General features: G+C 53.7%; 2 protein-coding genes across 4 annotated transcripts in view; one reads left to right on the top strand and one right to left on the bottom strand.

Annotated features, from left to right (window-relative positions):
* The window catches only part of STPG4 (sperm-tail PG-rich repeat containing 4), a 118,162-nt gene that overhangs the window by 82,202 nt on the left and 14,868 nt on the right, over positions 1-21,092 (top strand). The window contains exons 7-8 of one of the 2 annotated variants that reach the window (XR_015249230.1): positions 4,195-4,281; positions 20,734-20,842. Coding sequence is in view for 1 of the 2 variants with exons in the window: in XM_086701156.1 (XP_086557282.1) it covers positions 4,195-4,281; positions 6,244-6,318 (162 nt within the window). In the remaining variant the exon portion in view is untranslated. Of the gene's footprint in view, positions 1-4,194; positions 4,282-6,243; positions 6,483-20,733; positions 20,843-21,092 lie in introns of those variants that run through there. The other variant, XM_086701156.1, reaches the window with a different exon arrangement.
* Positions 1-21,092, bottom strand: part of TTC7A (tetratricopeptide repeat domain 7A) — a 120,970-nt gene that overhangs the window by 23,420 nt on the left and 76,458 nt on the right. For both annotated transcript variants that reach the window (XM_086701155.1, XM_086701154.1), the window contains 3 exons: positions 20,044-20,204; positions 4,677-4,793; positions 1,053-1,150 (listed from right to left, as the gene is read on the bottom strand). In XM_086701155.1, the coding sequence (XP_086557281.1) occupies positions 1,053-1,150; positions 4,677-4,793; positions 20,044-20,204 (376 nt within the window). The remainder of the gene's footprint in view (positions 1-1,052; positions 1,151-4,676; positions 4,794-20,043; positions 20,205-21,092) is intronic.

Below are 21,092 nucleotides of genomic sequence, written 5' to 3' on the forward strand. Positions count from 1 at the left end.
GTATCTGATATAGAAGGGTCCCACTTGAGGTTGTGCTGTGAAGGATCCTTGGGTAGCAACTCAGGTCAGACCCTGTGCCCTCCGGAGAACCTCCCCGGTGGCAGTTCTGGGTGACACGGGTCCCTGTTGAGGATATATAAGCCATTGACATTTACAATTCACATGCAGGTGAAATGTGAGCACTTCTCTCTCTCTCTCTCTCTCTCTTTCTCTCTCTCTCTGTCTCAGAGGCAATAAAGGCTCCAATAAACTCAGGAGACCTGGGGCAAACCACAGATGGTTTCAGTTTATAAGACAAGTGCACGTGGAGTCCTAATAATTGGCTCATGGTTCTTCCCTCCCTAACTGCAAGGGCACTATGCCCTCCTTCACCGTTCTCTCCTTGGAGCCAGCAGCTCCACATTCAGCCCAGCGCCCCCTCAGATGTGCCTCCAAGTCAAGTCAGGTGCAGGGCTTGGCATCAGAAATCAGCTCCATCAGTGACAACAAAGGTGCATCTCGGTTCATGTCCGCAAAGGTGGAAAAAATGAGCAATGCCACTAAACGCAACTGCCTCACACTCCATTCTGGTGACTAATTCTTCTTGTGCCTTTGCTTTTCTGCTTTAATCAGGGCCTCCTTTTTAACAGTTCTCTATGGGCTTAGAGTTATAAATTTGAGCTCAGCTCATTCCTTTCTACTTGACTCCACTCGATCTACTAAGGACATTTTAATGGCAGACATTGGCCTTGAGTTTAGCCTAAGGGGAGATGGTTTGTGCTCCACAGTCAACTCTCCACCCTGGCTCTCCTCTCTGCACCCCTGCCCAGGAGGCTGGGTCCATCCCTTGCCTGCTCCAGCAGTCCACTTTCCGCCCCAGAGCCAGGATGGGCTCAGAAAGATGCCCGAGGGCAGCTCCTTAGTTTCTTAGCACCAGGCTCTGGTGCCACGGCTGGCCAAGAGGAGGGTGGGTTTGGCCAGACTGGGAAGATGCCACTTTCCCCAGTTTGTGCTCAGGCTGGGAGAGGGAGCGGTGGGCCCACATGGGCAGCTGCCCATGGGCACGTTCTTACCGGAGTCTGCATCATGGGCATCGGGCAGAGTCAGATGCATGCCACTCTGCTTCTTCAGTGTGACACCCTCGCCGAGGCTCCCATCCTTTTCCAGGCCTCTGAAAGGCAAGGGAAAGCCAGGCCCCAGTGAGGCAGAGGGCTTGCAGGGAGAACAAGGGAGCCTTACACCAGGCAGGGTCTGAGGCTGAGAGTTTAGGCCTGGGAATGGAGCCAAAGCTAGGACCACTAGGAAGGGTGGAGACCACCAGAGATGGCAAGACAGATCGGGCCTCAGGCTTACCCTAGAATCTGGCTAACCCCAGAAGCTACACTGACATGCTGTTACTCCCCAGCATGTGTACACACCCACACACCCACACACACCCACCCACACACACACACACACACACCACCACCACTATGTGCCCTTGGGGCCATCAGTCTCCCCGCTAGTCCTTAATACTACCACATTTCATCCCTGCAGCTAACATTTGCTCATGCAAACCAAGAATGTTCTTGCTGTTTGTTCTTCTGGTCCACACAACCCCCCACCCCCGTCCTTTAGAACCCAGCCCAGAGACCCTCATACAGCCAGAAAGCCTCCTGTGCCCCTCACAGCTGCCTTCTCCCCTGCCCTCCGTCAGCATGAATCCAGCAGCACATGGGTTAGAAACTCTCCCTCCTCTGAAGTCAGTGATGGTAGAAGCTCCCCCAGGACAAAAGGAGGTCTTTGCTACCTTTTGCCACCCTCACAATGTCCAGCAGAGTGCCAGGCACAGAGCAGGCACCAAGATCCAGCTTCCAAGGAAAACTTGGTCTTCACGGGCTACCAGAAATACCCCCAGCCCAAGCCCCAGGGAAGGAAGGCCCAGCCACCATTCTGCATCAGGCACTCTACCTCGGGCTACCAGGGTAGCCCCAGAAGAACCAGAGGGAGGGCCCTGTGGGGGCAGATAAACAAGCATGGTACTCTCCCCTGCCCCCAATTCCCCAGGTCCTTGTGGTTCCCACACTGCTAGGGAGGTTCCTCTTTTCTCAGAGTGGGGAAGCGGGGTGGGGGGTGGGGGGAGCCACAGCTCAGAAAGGCAGCACAGCCTGTTGTGCCCATCCTGGGGCACACATACCCCCAGCCACCCCGCCTACTTCTGGGGTTGCCCTTGAACCTACTGACCAGGGAAGCCTGGAGGAGGGCCAAGGTAAACAGGGTAGGATAGATGGCAAGCCCAGCCTGGGGCCAGAGGCTTCTGACCTTCAGGGGGTGTTAAGATGATGGTCGCAATCAAGAATGCCAGGGCCCAGGGTGTCCTTGTCATTTTAACTCATGCTCACACTGGCCTGAACTTGGGCCTGTGGGTGCACGGCCATGGTGCAGACATTAGAGGAAACCATCCACAAAACACAGTAGGTCCAGGTTGATGCCTTTCCTCCCCACCCTTTTCTGCTCCCAGAGGCACCAGAGTGCGGTGCCAAAGAGCCAGAGACAATGGCCACCCTTCCTTAGCTGTGGGACCCTCAGCAAAGCATTCTAAGTTTTACTTTTGTCATCTCATTGTGTGCAGTAACAAGCAGAAGATGCCTATCTCATGAGTTTACCATGAGGAGTACAGGAGACAACATGGGCAGGTGCCCAGCACAGGCAGCTTCTTGTCTCACCATCCCTCCCAGCCCAAGAATGACTCCAGAAACAGCCCATCTCAGGGGACTTTTGTCACTTGGTTCTAGGCCAACATACAGCATTGCTCCTATCCTGAAGAACCTGGCAGCCACCAGGGGAGGAGAGGTGGGGAGGAGAGTCCATGATGAGCACTTCAAAACACCTAGATCATGAAGGTTGAACTGAAGCGTCCAAGGCTGGGTGACTGCAGGCTCCATGAAGGAAAGCATCTGAGCAGGGCCTGGGGACAGCATGGGCTGGCCCAGGTGGAGCTGAGAAAGGAGGGTGTATGGGTGGGGTGGGTAGGCCAGACCTTCAGGCTGTGGATTCTGGCCTGTCCTCAGCTGCTCCAAAGCAGATTTCACAAGTCCTAGTTTCTGCTCTGTGGCTCCAGGTTCAGAAAGAATGCTTCCTATTTGACTCCAGGCAGCTGGCCTGGCTGAGCCCTGCCCCGCCCTGAGTGGGGAGCTATGGGAGGCTTCCCAAAAGAGGTGCCTGGGGAACCTAGGAGGAGCTCCACCAGGCCCTCCTATCACAGATGAGTGTGTGAGTGGTGACTTAAACAACCCTAGCAAGAACCCACAGCCCCAGCCCTGGAGAGAACACGGGGCAGCCCCACAGTTCTGCTTCCTGGAGGGGAGGCCCAGGATGGGCCCAAATGCCAAGACACGGGGCTGCAGCTCAGAGAGGCCCCACAGAGACCGCCTGGAGGAGCAGGCAACCAGTCATACAGCCAAAAGGAGGTTCCTGCCACCTCCAATGACAGCTCCTTTCTGTAAGGGGAGCCAGACTATACACCTGCAGGCTCCATGAAGGAGTGACTGTAGCCAGTGAGTGGCTGAGCAAGGGGTATCTCAGTGCAGGCCCTGCTCATACCAGAGTCTGGTCCTCACCCCCGTATCACCCAGCTGTCAGACAGCTCCCCATTCCCTTTCTGAAAAGTCCCTCACCCCAGAGCCTCCTTCTGGCAGCTTCCATTCACTGGGTCCTGCTCTGCCCTGGAATCTCTCAGGCCTTTCAAAGGCCTTCAGAGCGAGGCAGACCCTATTTGCCCAAGGGTTTTAACCTCATTGGATTACCCTGGAGCCTCCTCTGTAAATTTCACCACCAGAGAGACATGCCTCTGGGGATTGTGAAACCCTTTAGGGTTCCAAGAGTCCCTGTGAAAATGCAATCACATCTACCGGAGTGGGGTCCCCTAAGGCCTCCGGGAGGTGATACAGCCAACAATTTCAGGGAAGGGAAGGGAGGGAGGACCAGAGGACCAGGAAGTCATGGTGCACCTGCCTGGCACAAGGCCCTTTTCTGCTTTGGGCTGCATGGTGTCCCAGGAGATTTGAGCAAAAACTTTCAGCAGATTCAATCTGCACAAGAGTTCCTATCTGGCCCAGGAGAAACCCAGAGCCCAGGCTGGAGGCTGTGGCAGGAGACAGGATAAGTAGAGATGGTGGGTGAGTGGGGAAGAGGGGCGGGCCTTTCAGGAACTCTGCTTCTTCCTCTTCCCTCTAGCTTCCAAATGGAGCCAGGAAGAAGCAACCGGCTCAGGGCTGCGATTCAGGAGACCCAGGTTCAAGCCCCAGCACTACCATTTACCAGGTGAGTGACTGGCAAATTCTCTAAGGTTCCTGAGTCTAAGTTTCCCTCCTGGGGTGAGAATAAAATCTGACAGTGTGTAATATGTAAGTAGCAATCCCAGAACCTGGCCCAGATTCTGGGATTGCTACTTACATATTAACTTCATTCTTACCCCTCGGAACTTCAGTTTCCTAAACAGGTTCTTTGTGTCCTCACAGAGGATTGTCAAAAGGTTAAAATTAGCCTACGGATGTAAAAGGCCCCAGGAGCAGTAAGTAGCACACTCTGATTCAAATATCGTCACCACCCCCAGGCATCATGACCACTCAGCTGTGGGCTGTTGCTCTGGCAACCACCCCCTGTCAGTGCTGCCCTCCACCCCCTGGGCGACCCCAAGGATGAAGATGGCCACTCACCCCAGCTGGGAGAAGCTGTACAGGGTCTGCCACAGCCGCAGCATTTGTCTGCAGGTCACAAGGGCTTCCTCCGGGCCTTTCAGGACCTGCTCCAGCTTCACCTTGGTGAACATCAGGCTGCAGGGAAGGACAGGAACAGTTAGCACGTCCCTGAGAGGGCCCCCTTTCCCTTGGTCTTCCTCCCAGCCTGGGAACCCAAGGGATTCTGCCCCACCGTGCTGCCCGCTCCTCTCATCCACTTGGCCCCTGATCAGATACTCTCCTGCCCCACTCTCTGAAGCACTGTTAGGTGTGTCTGCTAGTCTTGCTTTGTTTGTTCCTCTTACCCACATCCATGGTATGCACCATCCTCAGTGACCATGTGGCCATTTTTATATTCACACACCCCACAGGCCCCCAGTGAACCTTGTATATGAGAGACCCAGAAAGCAATTGCTCATCCAGGAATGGAGCTAAGCAAGGAACTGAAAAAGAAAGGTTACCTAAAGGGCAGAGTTGTGCTTTAGACCTTGCCAGCGCACAATAAATGCTCAATTAACATCTCCTAAACTGAACTGCAAACTGTTTCCTGACCCTGGATACATGAGGAGTGTCATCAGTCATGTGTTACTTTACCAAAGAATTCTTCACTGGATTTCCTAAAACAGCCAGCTCCCTTTATATGTGCAATAAGATTCAAGTGACACCAAGTCCTATTCAGTCGCCATTTAGGAACACAGTTGCTCTGCAAAGGGAGGCAGCAACTTCAGAATCTCTTTCAACCTGAAAACTGGGCGTCCTCTGAGGTCAGGATGCTGCTGGATGTGGGGATGTGGCCCTGAAGGGGGCTGGGAGGAGAGGGGAAGGGCTGCTCCCACCAGAAGGTGGGACCACAGGAGGGGCCGACAGCTCCCTTCCTCTGTCCTGGACATAGCAGAGACCGTTAGAACACTGCTCACCATAACTGGGGCGGGGGTGGGGGGCTGGGAGACCTGCTGTGCCAGGTGTTGACCTTTCAGTTGTCAGGGAGTATTGGGGTCCCAGGGGAGGGTCAAGGCAGCCAGGGACACTAAGGACATTCAAGGCAGTGGCGATTCACTAATGGCTGTGGAAGTACTGCGTTCTTTATACTGTGGGTACTGCCAGCCACACTGATGCACACCAGCTGCCTGGGCAGCATGTGAACTTGGCTGAGCCACTGAGACCCAAACAAGGCTGTGGCTCTGGTTCTCACTGGGCGGTGAGCGTGAGGCCCTGTTAATCCTGGCATCGCTGTTGGGACAAACCCACATGACTGTCAGGCCCTGTACTTGATCGCTGCCCGGTTAGTTCTGCTGGACCATCTGAGGTTGGCACACGGGCCCTCATAGAAGTGGAGTCCTGCATCTAGACAGGGTGCATCCTGTGATCTGAGGCTGGAGGCACCGTACAGGGAGGCCAGCCTCCACCTGGGAGCTTTCCCCTCTGACCTTTTCGCGCACTTGGAGCCCTGGCCTGAGACCTTGTGCTGAGACCTGGGCCTCCAGCCTGATGAAGGACGTTGATGGCCTCACTCTGCTCCTTGCTTCTCACACCTTGTTTTTCTTAGATTGTGACTTGCTGCTACAGAATGAAGATCAGAGTGGAATTTGCCCCAGTTCTCTTTTCAGAGGAAGAGGTTTGAATTCTGGCCAATTATTACTTTTCCTCCTCACCTTTCCTCAAAAATGCATGTGCATTTTCTGCCTCTGCTTACAGGACCCTGGCACCCCCACCCTCCCCTGGCCTCGTCTCTCCATGTTCATCCCCTTTCAAGCTTGACCTTATATCCCACCTTCTCCAGGGAGACTTCTCAGACCCTTAGGATGCCTTGTGCCCTTAGAACATCTACTAGTGAATTGCCTGGCTGGCTTACAGGGAGGCCTAGGGAGGCCAGAAACTGGGGTCCCCAGTTTAGACTGCACAGGCCTGGGCAGGAGCATGGTCTCTGCATCTTGGTGGGCAGCTGCTGGGGAAAACTGGATCTGCCATCCCTACTCTTCCTTCCTGGATTCCCGAAGGGTCCAACACTCCACAAGTATTAGGAACCTCTGCTTCAGGAATATGGAGTAGAAAACATGATTTCTGCCTTCAAGATAACAATTAGTGCTAAAAATGACAAATTGCCCAGCTAATCAGGTGCTGATTATCAAGTGATAATCAACTGGATCAGACTCAGTGCAATGAAGGAAGAGATAAGGGATCTTGCTGGGGCTGGTGTTTGATGAAAAGGAGGGTGGCTCAGTCAGTTTCAGCTCAGGTCATGATCTCACGGTTTGTGGGATTGAGACCCAAGGGCTCTATGCTGTCGGGCACTGTGCTGACAGCGTGGATCTTGCTTGGGATTCTCTCTGCCCCTCCCCCGTTTGTGCACACATGCTCTCTCACTCTCAGAAATAAATAAAACCTAAAAGGATTAAAAAAAAAAAAAAAAAAAGGATGGTGGGAAGGCACATGGTTGGGAGTTGGGGGAGAGGTAAAGCACTGGGAAGGGGGGAACCAGTGGCTGGAGAAGGTGTTGATGAGGCGTGAAGACCCCTTCCTGCCGGTGTGGGGAACATCCAGGCTCAAGTCCATTCTAAGGCTGCCCTCCCCGCCCCCCTTCAGACAACCAGAGCAGCAGAGTCCCCTGGGCAAGGCCACTTAGGGTGGGGCTAGGCTGGTTCCTGAGACAGCTCCCTGGGCGGACCAGCTCCGAAGCATTGCCCTGGTACCCCATCTCCCCAGACATGCCTCCTCTTCAGCTCCTCTCTGCCAGGCCCAGACCCCGTCCTGTTCCCTGCATCCCTGAGAGCCAGGATGAGTGGCAGACCTGACCACACCATGTGCCTAGAACAGAAGTGGCTAAAAGCTGAGCTGGCATAGTGTCTTCTACCAACACAGGCTGTTATCCTCACGGCTGCTGACATTCCATTAGTGTGAGTGACCCAGAACGGAATTTCTCAACCAAACCACATCCTTTCTGGGCTGGGGCAAGCGCTCCAATAGTCACCCTCTGGTCAGATCCTTCACTCCCGGATCCTGGGAGGCTCCAGATTAGCTCCTGAGATCTCCTTAGTATCACAGTTCAGCAGTGCCAAGAGGGAATTTCCTCAACAAAGAACCCTGCCCTGACTGTCCATGACATCAATTCAACTGCCTTTGTGCAGTCACCTTCCATTCCCGCCTCTCCTCCCATGCCCTTGGGCACCCGCGTGCTGCTCATATGGGTATTAGCAACCTGAACTGGAGGACAGGCTCCTGGACTCATCTGTGTCCTGCTTCATGTCATCGCTCTTGCTAGGACTTCCCCTTTCCCTCCAACATCCGGCCAACTGCCAACCAGATGTCACCCTCTGACCTTCTGTGTGTCCCTGTGGGGGTTGTACACATACCCCTTCTGGAGAGCCTTCACTATGTTGGACTTGGTTATCTGCACACCTGCTGGCATGCCTCCAATTCACTGCTGAACTCTCTCCCCTGCCCTCCCCCACTCCCTGTCACAGCACAGGGCTCCTCTCCGTCCCCTTGGCCAGGATGGGTGGCCCAGTTCTTTGCACAACAGGACAAGAAGGCTGGCAGAGCACTGGTGTGCCACTGTGGCTGGTGGGCAACACTTTCCAGCCCACACAAGAGGCCAGAGCCTCATCAGAACCTGGTGCTTCCTGGGCACCCCACCCCTTCAGCCCAGCCCCTGGCATGCCTGCTTTATACACCAAAATGAATCTAAAACGTCATTTGAAGAAAGGATTCTGAGACTTGAAAAAAGCCCACTATTTTAATTCGGTGGTTCTAGTCCTCCTCCAGCGTGACCACCCTTGCTCTTCTCTGAATATTCAGTAGTTTTTACTTAGCACTTACACAGTATAGACTTATATCTCTAGATATTATCTATCTATATATGTGTTTTTATATATTTATCTTTTTGCCACATAGGCTTATGAGTTTAATAACACAGATAAATTTATATCAAGCATTTTTAAATTCAAATAATCTGGACACAGTGTGTGTCTGGTCCCGCCTACAGATGGTAAAACTACTATTTATGTTGTTCTGTGTCCCGCCACGTGTCTCCACCTGGATGGCAGGTACTTGCAGGCCAAGGCCCTGCTTCCCACATCAGGGTCCTCCTCGCCTCTCCAGTGCCCGGCACAGAGCCGAGCGCATGGTGTCTGCTTAGTTTGTGAAAATGTGTGTTGTTACAACCATCTGGCCACACTCAGGGGTCTCACAGTCCATGTTAAATCAGAGCTGATTTCTACCACCCCCACTTCCCACTGCTGGGTCTTGGTTAGGAGGTAGGAGAGGAAATCTGTTCACTTGGTGCCTCATAACCGCAGAGTGGGCTGGACTCATGTAGCCAACGAGCAACGTGCCGGCCGAGTCTGTTTTAAGCTGTCTGGAAGCAAAGTTTTACAGAGCCTGGGAAGCAGCAGGGGTTTCTGGGTAGGACATGAAGATGTCTGACTCCTTGTGATTCAGGGTCTTCATCCTGGAAGACAGTCACCCAGGCAGAGCCAGAAGTACAACCAAGGGATGTCTCTGAGACAGGAAGGCCCAGAACATGGGCACCTAGCAGCCCTCTCACACCCTGACGGAAGCCACTGTGGGAGAGGAATGGCCACGCTGCTGTTCTCAGACCCTGCACTGTGATGTCGCTCAGAGTGGACAGACACTGGCCTAGGAGTGAGAAACCTGAGCCAAAGCCCCAGCTCTGTGGTCACCCAGCAGGGCATGTCACAGGTTCCAGTAAAACAGGAGTGAGGTCTCCCACTAGATGAACTGCAATGACCTATAAGCAGCAGCTGAGAAACTGCAGCTGCATTCAGTCCTCAAGCATGGGCCTGCTGAGGCTGTGGGAAGGGACTCTTGCTTTCACACTGCTGGTGTAGACGACCCGGAAAAGCAGCTTCTAGGCCTCATGCCTCTGAAGGCTCCCAGAAAACCCCTGAACCTCATGGCCTGTTTGGCAAGGCAGGGGGCCCTCCTCGTGGCTCCCGGGACTTAAGAAGGGTGTGAGAAAGGAAGAGGACAGGAGGGGATGGACGGAGCCCCAGCCGACTAGGTTGAAGCACCCCCTCTTGCCAGCACTTTCCTGTGTGTCAAGCTGTGGAAGCCCATACCGAATAAACACCTAGATCTTACAAGACTGAATGCTCTTCCCACGCCTTGCATCTGAAGGCAGATGTGAAAGCGAGTGTTCTCTCTGGGGAGAGGAAGGAGCAAGAGTCTATGTAAACACACCATGTGCTCTGTCCTGCTGCAGGGGTGAGGCTGCTGAGCCTACAGGAAGGAGTCCTGGGTCCTGGACTCCACAGTCCTGTCCAGTCAAAGTGGCATGTGTGCCCTGGTCCTAGTAGGGAGGCCCAGTGAGGCCACAAGGCCACTCTCCAGGAGCCCACACCCTCCCAAAGAATGCTACCTGAGCCGTGGTAGTCCACACTGGCCACCTCATGCCCAGGCTGTGTGCTCCCTCAGCCATCATCCTCCCCACACACTTCATCTACCACTGTGCTCTGATCAAGGCAGGGACCTGCCACCTCCCGCATCACCTGCACAGTCCAGCACCCTGGGGGCACGGACAGATGCTCAGCTGACCTGAACAGAGCCAGCCCCTGCTGGACCATGAAATGTCTCAGCCTGGCAGAGTCTGTCTGCAGCCCTCTGCATCTGGGCCAGCCCTCCTCTTGTGGGGGAAGACAGAGACCAGCAAGGCCAGTGTCTCCGGGTGTCACCACGGGGCATCTCTGACCATCTTCCCAGTCGCTCGGGCCAGCAGCTGATGAAGGAGGTTCTCAAAGAATGATGGTCAGCCTGGCATCCTTCTCCTCCCTCTCTTCCTGGGCCCTGCCTGGCCCATGCTCCTGGGGCAGGATCAGCCTCCTAATTATTTGTCAAAAGGATTAAGACTTGGAGCCGTTCCCATCTGAGGCAAAGACAAATCATTTTTCTTCCCACTGCCATAAAGAGGAGATATCTTAGGGTGAGCCTCCTCAGAAATGGGTGAACGTGAGCCTTTCCAAAAAATATATATTTTTTTAAAAGAATTATTTTGTAAATGGGGGATATTTTTGTGAAGATGGCTCTAGCTAAGCAAGCAATAGCCTGGGGTCAAAGGTCATCTTGTCCATTCCCCTTTCCAGGAGCCTCCGATCACTTTTCCTGTGTCCCCTCCCTGGCTGCTCCCTCCAGCACCCCATTCCTGGAGGTCGGGGAATACCAGCAGAGAAGAGCTGGCTGCAGGGAAGGATGTGGGCCGTGTGGGTGGCAAGCACAACAGGTCCACATTTTCACTTCCATGTTCCTGAAAATGGCTCCCTATAAAATTCTCAACATATGCAATAAACACCTGAACATGGCCATTGCTGTCTACTGGAAGGACCCACCTCTGGCCCGTGCCTCGTTCCCCATCAAATGGGAGGAAACAGACAGTGCAGGTGCACTCCCAGGCCCTGGCACCTCCTGGCAAGTGCCTTCACCTCCCTGGGACAGTAACGGAACCACCCAGGAAGACTGCTGGGAGGACTAAGGGCAATAGAGCCTATAAAGGCAGCCCTGGTGCACAGCCACCCCTCGAGACAGGTCTCCTGAGTCCACACCATCATTGCCAGTCTTCCGTAGTGGACCCCGTGACCGGCAGGGAACATGTCTTTCTTCTCTTTGTATCCCCAGTGCCTGACCTAATGTCAACAAATCTGCTGAATAACAGAAGGAGGGTGAGCCATAGGGACTCACTGAGGCCTCTGGAGAGTTGTGGGCATTCCCAGATTCAGAGAAGTCCCAAGAAGACAGGCTGCATCGCCCTGTGGAACTGTTCATTCTTTGTGGTCCCACCAGCCCCATCCCTCTGGCTCCTGACCATTGTGGGAGCCTTCCATGGTGGGGGAGGGGATGGCGGCAGGTGTGGCGAATGCACAAAAGGGGGAATTATCTCTTTAAAGGACAGTAATTAGTAATTCTGGCTGATGGCTGTGCTGTGCTGTTTTAATGAAGAGTTCTATTTTTACAGAAAACACATAATTGAGTGAAAAAGCAGGCTATTCTTTGAGTCAGGCGGCCACGCCTCTGGAAAGTCTAACTCCTGGGCCAGGAGGCCAGAGCCTGTACATTGCACCAGGGATACACAGGAATTGGGCCCCACCTTACGTGCCCCAGGTCCGACTCAGTGCTGAAAAGCAGGGTCCCAGTCTGATGATTCGAGTCAAACCCTGGTTTCCCTTTTTCTAGCCATGTGACCACCGGGTCAAGTCACTTTAACTTCTCAGAACCTCAGTTTTGTATCTGTAAAATGGGAATGACAGCATTTTATACAGTATTGTATACCGGCCGGGGAGGGGCAGGGGGGAGGGAGGGTTGTTATGTGGAAACAATGCACATTAAGGCCTAGCAGGGCATTCTTACTTGATGAAGCGCTCGATCCAGGTTTGCCCTACCTGCCATTATTCACCCATATTCACCCAGCCTCGATTACGATGACGTACAGTTTGCTTACTTATGCCTTCATTTGTAAAGTGAGAGTAATACGGTTGCTCTATCTCCTGGGGTCCCTGAGGGGATCAGGGAGTTAATGCATTTAGAGTGCTTAGAGCAATGTCTGGTGCAGAGCACGCACTGGGCGCACTGCTGTCTTGTTATTATCGAAGCACACGGGGTTCGAGCGTCTCAGGGTTGTTCAGCCGCCACACGGCTTGGGTTCTGGCCTCTGCTCTGCCCTGTACCAGCTGTCTGACCCTGAGATATAATCTAGCTTTCCCATTAGCTTCTTCATCTTTTCAAGTAGGAGGGCTGCAAAGAGCAAAAAGTAAACACACCCAAACAACAAAACAGGGTAAGTGGAATGAGGGCTGTAAGACGCCAACATCCCTGTGGGTTCCCTCCTTCCCTCCAGAGTAACAAACAAAATGATTCCTGTGGTCTACCCGTCGGAGGGTCTACTGCGGTGTGTGGGTGCCCAGCTGTGGGTCCCCCACAGGGAGGAGGGGGAGGCAGGGTGCAGGCCACAGTCTGCTCTGAAGGTGCTTCCATCACCACGGGGAAGCTCAAACTGTATATCCCAGGCAATCAGGGAACAAACTAGAAGAGAATCCAGTACTCAATGGAGTGGTTCAGTTTTGACCAACAGGAGTGAGGGGTGGGGGGCTTTCAGGGTAGCTAGAGAGGAAGGCTGGCCCAGCAGGGATGAGGACTTGAAAGTGGGGCAGGTTGCCCAGCTGACTAGGCACAGAGGCCCCACCCACGGATGGGAAGGGACAGGGGAAGGGAAGAAGCAGGCCCTCTGGTAGGAGTTGGCTCACCCCCTTGCCCTCATTCAGGCTGTGGGGTCACCAGGCTCCAGCACCTGGCTCTAACCAGTGGCCCAGGAAGCCAGGCAGGTCCTGGGCAACACAGGTCACATACACTCTACCAAATTCCATGCCTCTGAGAGACTCCACCAGGGAAATTAACTGGTTAAACTCACACACATGCTCTTTGAGGGTGTTATCTTAAAGTGACTCTAAGAGGAGTGACCTCCCTGAAAGGCCATAGTGAAGCCCAGCTTTCTTCCCTTCCCAGAGACTTACCCCAAACATGGAAGGGACCCTGATGACAGCTCTTAGCTGTAAAAACCAATGATTTTACCTTGGGTCTGGAGGATTAAATGACCCATGTACCCTAATCTTTTAAGGCTCACACTGATCCCTCACCTCTTAATGAATTCATTCAAAGTGAACCGATTTTGGGGCACTTGGGTGGCTCAGTTGGACAAACATCATCTGACTCTTGATTTTGGCTCAGGTCATAATCCCAGGGTTGTGGGGCTGAGCCCAGTGTTGGGCTCCGAGCTGAGCATGGACCCTACTTAAGACTCTCTCTCCTACTCTACGCCATGCCCCGCCCCCCCCTCCCTTGCCCAACCTACCTCCCTGATAGCCAGCAAGCTTCTGATTCCTGAAATCAGCTCCTCCTTGCTTCAAAAGTCCTGCCCCTGCCTGGAGAATAGCCTCAGGGCATTTCTGAGAGGGTTACCTAAACTCTCTGATGGCTGGCTGCATGGCAAGGCCTTCTTTTCTTTTTTTTTTTTTTTTTCCTGTTTATTTACTTATTTTGAGAGAGAGGGAGAGAGAAAGGGAGAGACGGAATCCCAAGCAGGCTCCTCGCTGTCAGCACAGAGCCTGATGTGGGGATTGATCCCATGAACAGTGAGATCATGACCTGAGCTGAAATCAAGAAGGACACTTAACCGACTGAGCCACCCAAGTGCCCCATGGCAAGGCCTTCTTATCTGTGCAGACCCAAGGCTGACCCGGCAGGCCTCCAGGCCCTGCTTCCCTCAGCTACTGCTACCTCCAGTTATCTCCAGATGACTCTACAAACACAAATGCGTGATCTTGAAAGATAAGAACACAAACCATGCAGAGCCTTTCCATAACCATTCAGGAGTAGAAGCACATCCAGAAAGAAGGTCCCTAGGTGGAACAAAGGTAGGCTCCCAACCTAGTATAAGACACCAAGAGGCAAACACCTTCATCTTAGTCTATAATCTCAACCCACTGAGCACACACTTGGGACCCTACGACCACCCACTGTAGCAGGGAGGCCAGCCCTGCCTCAAGGGCAAGAATGCCCTCTCTCCCAGAGGCAGAAAGGCTTTCTCTTGGGGCTCGGCCACAGTGCCTATCTCCAGTAAATGTTGTAAGCCAGGAGATCAGGAAACCAGGGGCTAAAATCACTTCAACAAGTAAAGAATCCCTTTTGGAAAAAACTGCAAATAATACCTTCCTTTCCTTTCTCTCTACCCCAAACAAACAAAATAACCTGGGTCATCTACCCGCCTGTCTGAGCACAAGCAGACTGCCATGGGGAGACTGAGGACTCTGTCTGACTACAGTGTCACACAGAGCAAGATCACAGGAGGCTCCACAGAACAACCAGTGAAGGGAAATGCTGAATGTCAAACCAGCTTAGCTGATGAGGAACTGACCTTTGGGGAAGAAAGTGCTGGTGCCAGTGATTACGCCTGGCTTAACACTTCCCTCAGCCACATGGCCTGCAAGTTTAACCCCTGGCTCTTGTCCTCACTGGGGGCTGTGGCGGCCAAAAATGTTTAATGAATCCAGCAAAGTGATAAACTATGTTTGTGTTAATACCTTTGATTCCAGCCCCCTCACTGGAGTGTTGGTATTTTAAGTGTCTTTTTGATCTACTACAAGTCCCTAGTAAGAGCCATCCAATAAACACACTGGGTTTAAGTCAGAAATGTTAAGACAGGCCCGGGACTCTGATCCTTCTGTCTGGTGGAATGCACGGCTAGAAACATATCCCATGCAACCTGAGAAAAAGGTGAGGCAGGCCAGGTAGATCAGAGAAGTGCCCTTGAGGCCATAGTTCACCTTAACTACAATCAGCCAACATCTGGCCCCAGCTCATGCCCTAGTTATCAGCTCAAACATTTTCCAAAACAGCCTAGGTTTCCTGGGGGAGATGGCCGTGCCTATAGTTTGTTTATACATGACAAGCTCCAGCTTGTTGAGAGGGCCATATTATTCCTGCACCGGGGGAGTGCGTCCGGACTCTGATACACCTTCCCCTAGGATCTTCCAAGTCCCCCAGATCCTGGGCTGGGCCAGGCAGAAACTCCCAAAAGGGCCTAGCCTGACCCTGCACCCACCAGTCCACCCACAGTCTGGGCTTTCAAAACCGGTCTGGCAGGCTGCCAGACATGGGGTGGGGGCAGTGACTGACAGGCTGGTTATTGGAAAGCTCCCATCATTAGCCTAGGAATTTTGTTTGGTTACCATGGTGACCCTCACTACAAGTGCACTGACTAAAGCACAAGGAATCTGTTACCTAAAACCAGTGCCCATGGAGCCCCAGCTTCAGGAACCATGCTTATCAGTGGTCCGTTCCCCTTGACCCCATATTCCTGCCCCTCCCCAGCAGAGCCTCCCAGCTGCCTCCCCTAGCCTGGATGAGGAGGAAGGACTAGCACAGGCAGCCTCCAGCTCACACAGGACAGAGACCGCTCACATTCCACCGCCTGGCTGGCTTGGAACCCAGGTCCAAATAGGGAGTTTGCTGCCCCCCTGAGGCCCCCTGCAGGCTGGCCAGGGACGGCCCGACCAGCACATGTGTCCAGGGCTTAGTCAGAAGCCCTCAGGATTTCAGGAAGCTGCTCAGGGTGTCTGGTTGCCCCCGTGCCAGGTTCACACTGTCCCCGCGGGGCCATCAGTCTCTGCCTCATCACGTTTCTGCCTTTTAAACCCGAGCTCCATTAACTAAAGGTCATCCCACAGCACAGAAATCAAGATCCTCTTTGCTTTTGCTTTCTAATCCCTGAATTTAGGGGGATTTTCAGAAGTTCAGCTCCATGAGGGCTGGGTTTTTCTCCAGGAGTCTTAAGACTGCCTGTAGGAAGGGTAGCATCCATTGCAGCTAAGGAACTTCGACACCTTCCCACAGGGCTTCCTGCCTCGGCCTGCACCTCCCTGCCCTCCTGCTAACGGTTCCCTCCTCCAGCTCCAGGCCCATCACACACCCTACCCTCAGCTGCCACATTGCTGCCTTACACTGTTGGTGCACTACCTTCCAGAATGCCCCACACTGCTGCCCTTGAGCATGCTTCTAAACCAACTGTGAGATCTTCTCTTGCCCGAGTCTCACAACAGACCTTGGAGGCAGAGGGAGGCAGGACAGATGTCTTTGGCAGATGAGGAAGCTGCTGGAAGTGGCACAGGTTAAGAGCATGACCCAGTGAGGGCAGGAACCTAACTGTGGCCCTCACGTGGGGACAAGCTCACATGGAAAGGGTTCCATCCCACCCACTGGCATGTCCCCTGTGCCATACCTCCTCTATACTTGACATGTGCCTGCCAGCCTCTTCCTTCATGAAGACAGCCTCTGGGAGCCAATGCACAGGCAGGTTCTACAGAAAAGAGCTTTGAGAGGCCTCAGCCACTTAGGAGCACACTGTGGGGAGCTCTTAGGGTGGCATACACACCTCACTGGGGGCACTGAGGTCAGGGTGAAGGGGGTTTGATCTTTTTGTTTGACTGCAATGATATTTACTGGACCGGCTGTTGAATTCTCTGCCATGGCAACAGCTGGAGCCACACACAGCTTGTTCCCAGCACAGGGAGCAGCTGGGGGACCAGGATGCAGTTTTAACTGAAAGAGCAATGACATTTGTCAGTGATCCCTGGCCGGTAATGGACTCAATGACATTTCCTGCTAATCCATGGGTTTTTGTGCTCTGTGGTTTCATCTGTGGGGAACAGTATTGCCTTATTTGCAAAAAGCCACGGTCATGCTCTATGACCACCCCACAGAGCTACATGGTAGGTGGATTTTCCACACCCACTCCCAACTTCTTATATATGTATTTTTTTTTTAAAGGTTGATTTTTTTTTTCTTAATTTTAAATAACAGAAATGCACTGTCTCACAGTTCGGAAGGCCAGACGTGGCCTGTAGATATTTTTTAGTTTTGCAGCCTTTTAGGGCTGGCTCTGATCAAGACAGAGATCCTCATGGCCATGGAGGTGAGGGGCTCACGGTGGCTTAGAGATAAAGAATCTGCCACTGCTTCTCTATCCCCACTGTTCCCAGTGGACACGCTTTGCACAGTGAGGCATCACAGAGAATGGGATGCTCTGGTCCCCAGGCCTCTCTGCAGTGACACAAAACGGAAGAACCCTAGGGATGGGACTCAAACACTTCCCCTTCTTGGGCTTGGATTTCAAAGATGCCTCCCTGCTGCCAGCCCCATGGCCCAAGCTCCCAAGGCCCCAGCAGTGACCCCGTGGAGTCTAGTCTGGATGGGACAGCTGTGTTCTCATGCAGAGGCTGTCCCTTCAGAAGGCTCCTGCCTGAAGAAATAAGGGCACAGTTGACACAAAGGGGCACAATTATCCTACAAGTTGACCAAGAGCTCAGTCTGCACTGGGGAAGCGCTTGCCATCTTTTTTGCGTTTAGGGTCCCTTGGAGAATCTGCTGAAAGTCATCTCCCTGGATACACACACATAGGCACAAATGTTATGGTTTGGTTCTAGGCATTCCTGGAGGCCCCAAAGCCCACCCACACCTCCTAAGGAGGAGTCACCAACCTCAGCAAGGACCACCTCCCCCACCACCCATGAAGGTCCTTGCAGTGAGTGAAGCGTTTCCAGGTGAAGGAGTGTGCACCTGAGGGGGCAGGGAGGGGCGGAAAGCGTGCTTGAGGGGAAGGGCACACACACTGCCCACACAGTAGGGAAAGGCTGCCGAGAAGGGGGCTTCCTCACCAGGCCCCGGAGCTCAGGAGGCAGGAGGCACCTCCCCTGTGGTGGGTCAGGATGCTGAGGCAGAACCAGAGGGCTCACCCCCCCAACACAGTGTGAAGTGCCATTAGCCTCCCCACTTCAGGCCAGGGGATGAGATTCTGGCAGCAGAAAGAATTCAGCCCAGAAGTTAGGAGGAGACACTGCGGTGAGACGTCAGGCGCTGGAGTGGGTTGAGGGGAGAGCTCCCTGCAGAGACTGGGGGTCCGAGGAAAGGCCAGATGCATGGCATGACAGTCCCCTGCCCTGCTTCCATCAGGACAGCTCTGCTCCCCTCTGTTCCCACACCGTCTCAACTGGCATGTAAGATTTCACTTGGGAAAAGGAGTTGCTGATAAAACCATGTGTGACACCAGGCCTCACCTCTCTTTCTGTGACGCCTGTTCTGACCTGGGAGCAGGGCGAGGAGCCCCTCCCCACTCTAGGATTCGAAGCTTTTCTTGGGGAAGGTTTCTTTTTCCATCAAAGCCTGACAACAGAGTACACACACACACACACACACACACACACACACACACACAGCTGGTAGCAGACCCTGCCTGACAGTTGTGAGGACATAGCTAGGAAAACAGCGAGGTAACTGGTACCGGGAGAGAAGGAACATTGGTCCTCTTTGTATTTCCACTGAAAGTGAAAAATGAACTTCTACACAGTAGGTCTTGCTGTATTGTGTGTGGGATTAATGAGACAAGGTAACTCATTCTTGTCTGCACACACTATTTCATCTGTGTTGTAATATTCCCTCAGTGACCTACCTTTTCAAGTGAACTGATTGGGGGGCTTGCTCTTCAGTGGGGCACACTGGGGAGCTTACATTAAGGGCACTCTGCTGCTCCCAAAGCACCTTTCTTGAGCCCTGGCGAGGACAAAGTCATCCCGCAGAGTCCACAGGCAAAGCTCCCCGCGCTGGAAGGAGGCCAAAGGCACAGGAAAGCCGGCCCTGCCCCCTGATGGGCTAGGGATGGACAGAGGTGGACACCCAGGCTCCCCACACGAAGGGAACCTCCTCGGGCTGGGACAATAGCGGCTTCCCTCTGTCACCTAACATGGCTATGGCACCCACCAATTTCCCCCTAATTCTTCATGAACCTGTTTTCACTGCCAATGGAGTCATCCCTCAAGGTAGCCAGGACCATGCTTCTTTTCTGCTGTCTGAAGCAGGACTGCCCTTCGCTGGTTTTACATAGCCCTCCTTCAGACCTGAAGGTGGAATGTGGTGGGAATGGGGGCACTCAGGGACCCCCTCATCCCCTGTTCACAGGATTCAGATAAACAAGGTCTATTATATCCAGTGTCATGTGTCTGGGCAGGGGAGGGCAGAAATCAAAAGACAACTGGCCTCCTCCTCATTCCCTCCTGCGGGCCATGCACCTCCTGCCTCAGCTGGTCCAGCATGGCTCTTGTTCCCCAGTGTCCTAGTTGGGTGGCAGCAGGTCCTCTCTGTATAGGTGGGGGCAGGAAAGTCTAGTCCTGCCCCACCCACCATGGCCTGGGCCAAATGCAGCATGAACCCTGCTCCAAAGAGAGGGGCATCTGGGCAATGTGGCAAATAGGGGGTGCGGAGGAGCCAGGGATGGAGGGAGAGGCCGGGACTGCTCTGGATGGAGAGAACCCCTTTCCTCCAATGCCGGTGGCCTGCTTGGAGGCAGGGGGATGGCTCACTTGGCCTCCACCAGCCAAGCCAATGTTAGAATCCATCCTTGGCTGGCTGTGCCAGGGTTATGATTAAGTTACACAGGTCAGTGTCCCCATAAGGCTCAAATGCAGAGCCCGGGGCAGGCGGGCGGGGGGAAGCAGCTTGAGCACGTGCATTCGAGCACAGTCTCCTCTGTGGTCCCCAGAGCTCACATGGAGCCTGCAGCTGCCATAGAGAGCTCACCACTCCCCACCTGACACTTCCTGGCACAGAATGCCAGAGCCATTCTCTGACCCCACACGTCTTCCATGCCCCACCTTGACCCTCCAGCCAGGAGTGTGCATGCAGTAGGCACTTAATCAGTATGTGCTGGCTGGCTATGTGGCAGGGTGAGGTGTGCATGGGCACCTGTGTCTATGGTAGGTGGCCCCCAGCCCTGTAGTGTCCATAGGGAACTCACTTGAAGTTCTCTGGATACTCTGTGATGGCCATGTTGATAACATCCAGGGCATGCTGGTAGTGTTTCTGGGCAGAGAAGAGAAGTGCCAGCAGGTGGAGGGCGTTGGCATCATCCCTGCACATTTTCAGGGCCTCCTGCAGCTGCTCCATGGCACTGGAGATCTGCCAGAGAAAACTGCCAGTTTAGTGACCTTCTCCAAGGCCCAACCTCCCCCAGGACTTTGGTGCCAGCACCTGCCAACAAGGGCATAGCGGACTCAAGTGAGCTCCTGGGCCCTGGGTGGGGAGGGCTCATGCTCTGATGAGAAAACACACCCTAATGACATGGCAAGAGGGGTCTGCTGTCCCAAGTCAGGCCTGGGAAGTCACTGCTGCTCAGGCCTAAAGGGGAACAGGATTATGGTGTGGCACAAAGGGTTTGGGCAGATGCCAGGGCTGTAAGAAAGCTACCCAGGTCATGAGCTACAGACCGAGAGATGGCCTCTTCTCCGCATGGTTTATGTGGTGATGGAGGCTGGCAGACAAATATCTCTTCCCACTCGGAGGGTCATAGTGGCAAGAGCTTAGGCTCTGGGGTGAGCTGGGGGCATGGGTCCCAGCTCTGCCACTTCCTAGCTGGACCCTTTGGGTAGCCTCTCTGAGCTGCAATTCTTAGCCATCAAAGTAAGGATAATGTTCACGCCCATTACAGTGGCTGAGAGGGTGAGACGATGTAAGAAAACGTCTGCACCGTCCTGGACATGAGTGAAAATGTGCGTTTCCCTCTTCAAGCCCCCAAAGCCCAGGCAGCGACCAAGCAGGTAAGCCTCTTCCTTCTCATCATGAGGGATGTGTTCTCTCACACCCTCGGGACTGGCAGCTGCATCGGCTCTTGCAACCCTACCCACGTCAGGGCCCTATCCCCCCAGGAAGCTCGGGATTCTTTTCTAGAAAGTCTTGCTCCTTACCGAACCTCAGACGTGGGCCTCCCAGGCTCCCTGAGGGGCCTATGGTCCCGGGTATACCTGGCCCCAGCCAGGGGTCCACCCAGCCTCTCACCTGCTGTGAGCA

Source organism: Puma concolor, chromosome A3, assembly GCF_028749965.1.
Source record: "Puma concolor isolate L17-30 chromosome A3, mPumCon1.1.hap2, whole genome shotgun sequence".
NCBI classification, from domain to species: Eukaryota; Metazoa; Chordata; class Mammalia; order Carnivora; family Felidae; genus Puma; species Puma concolor.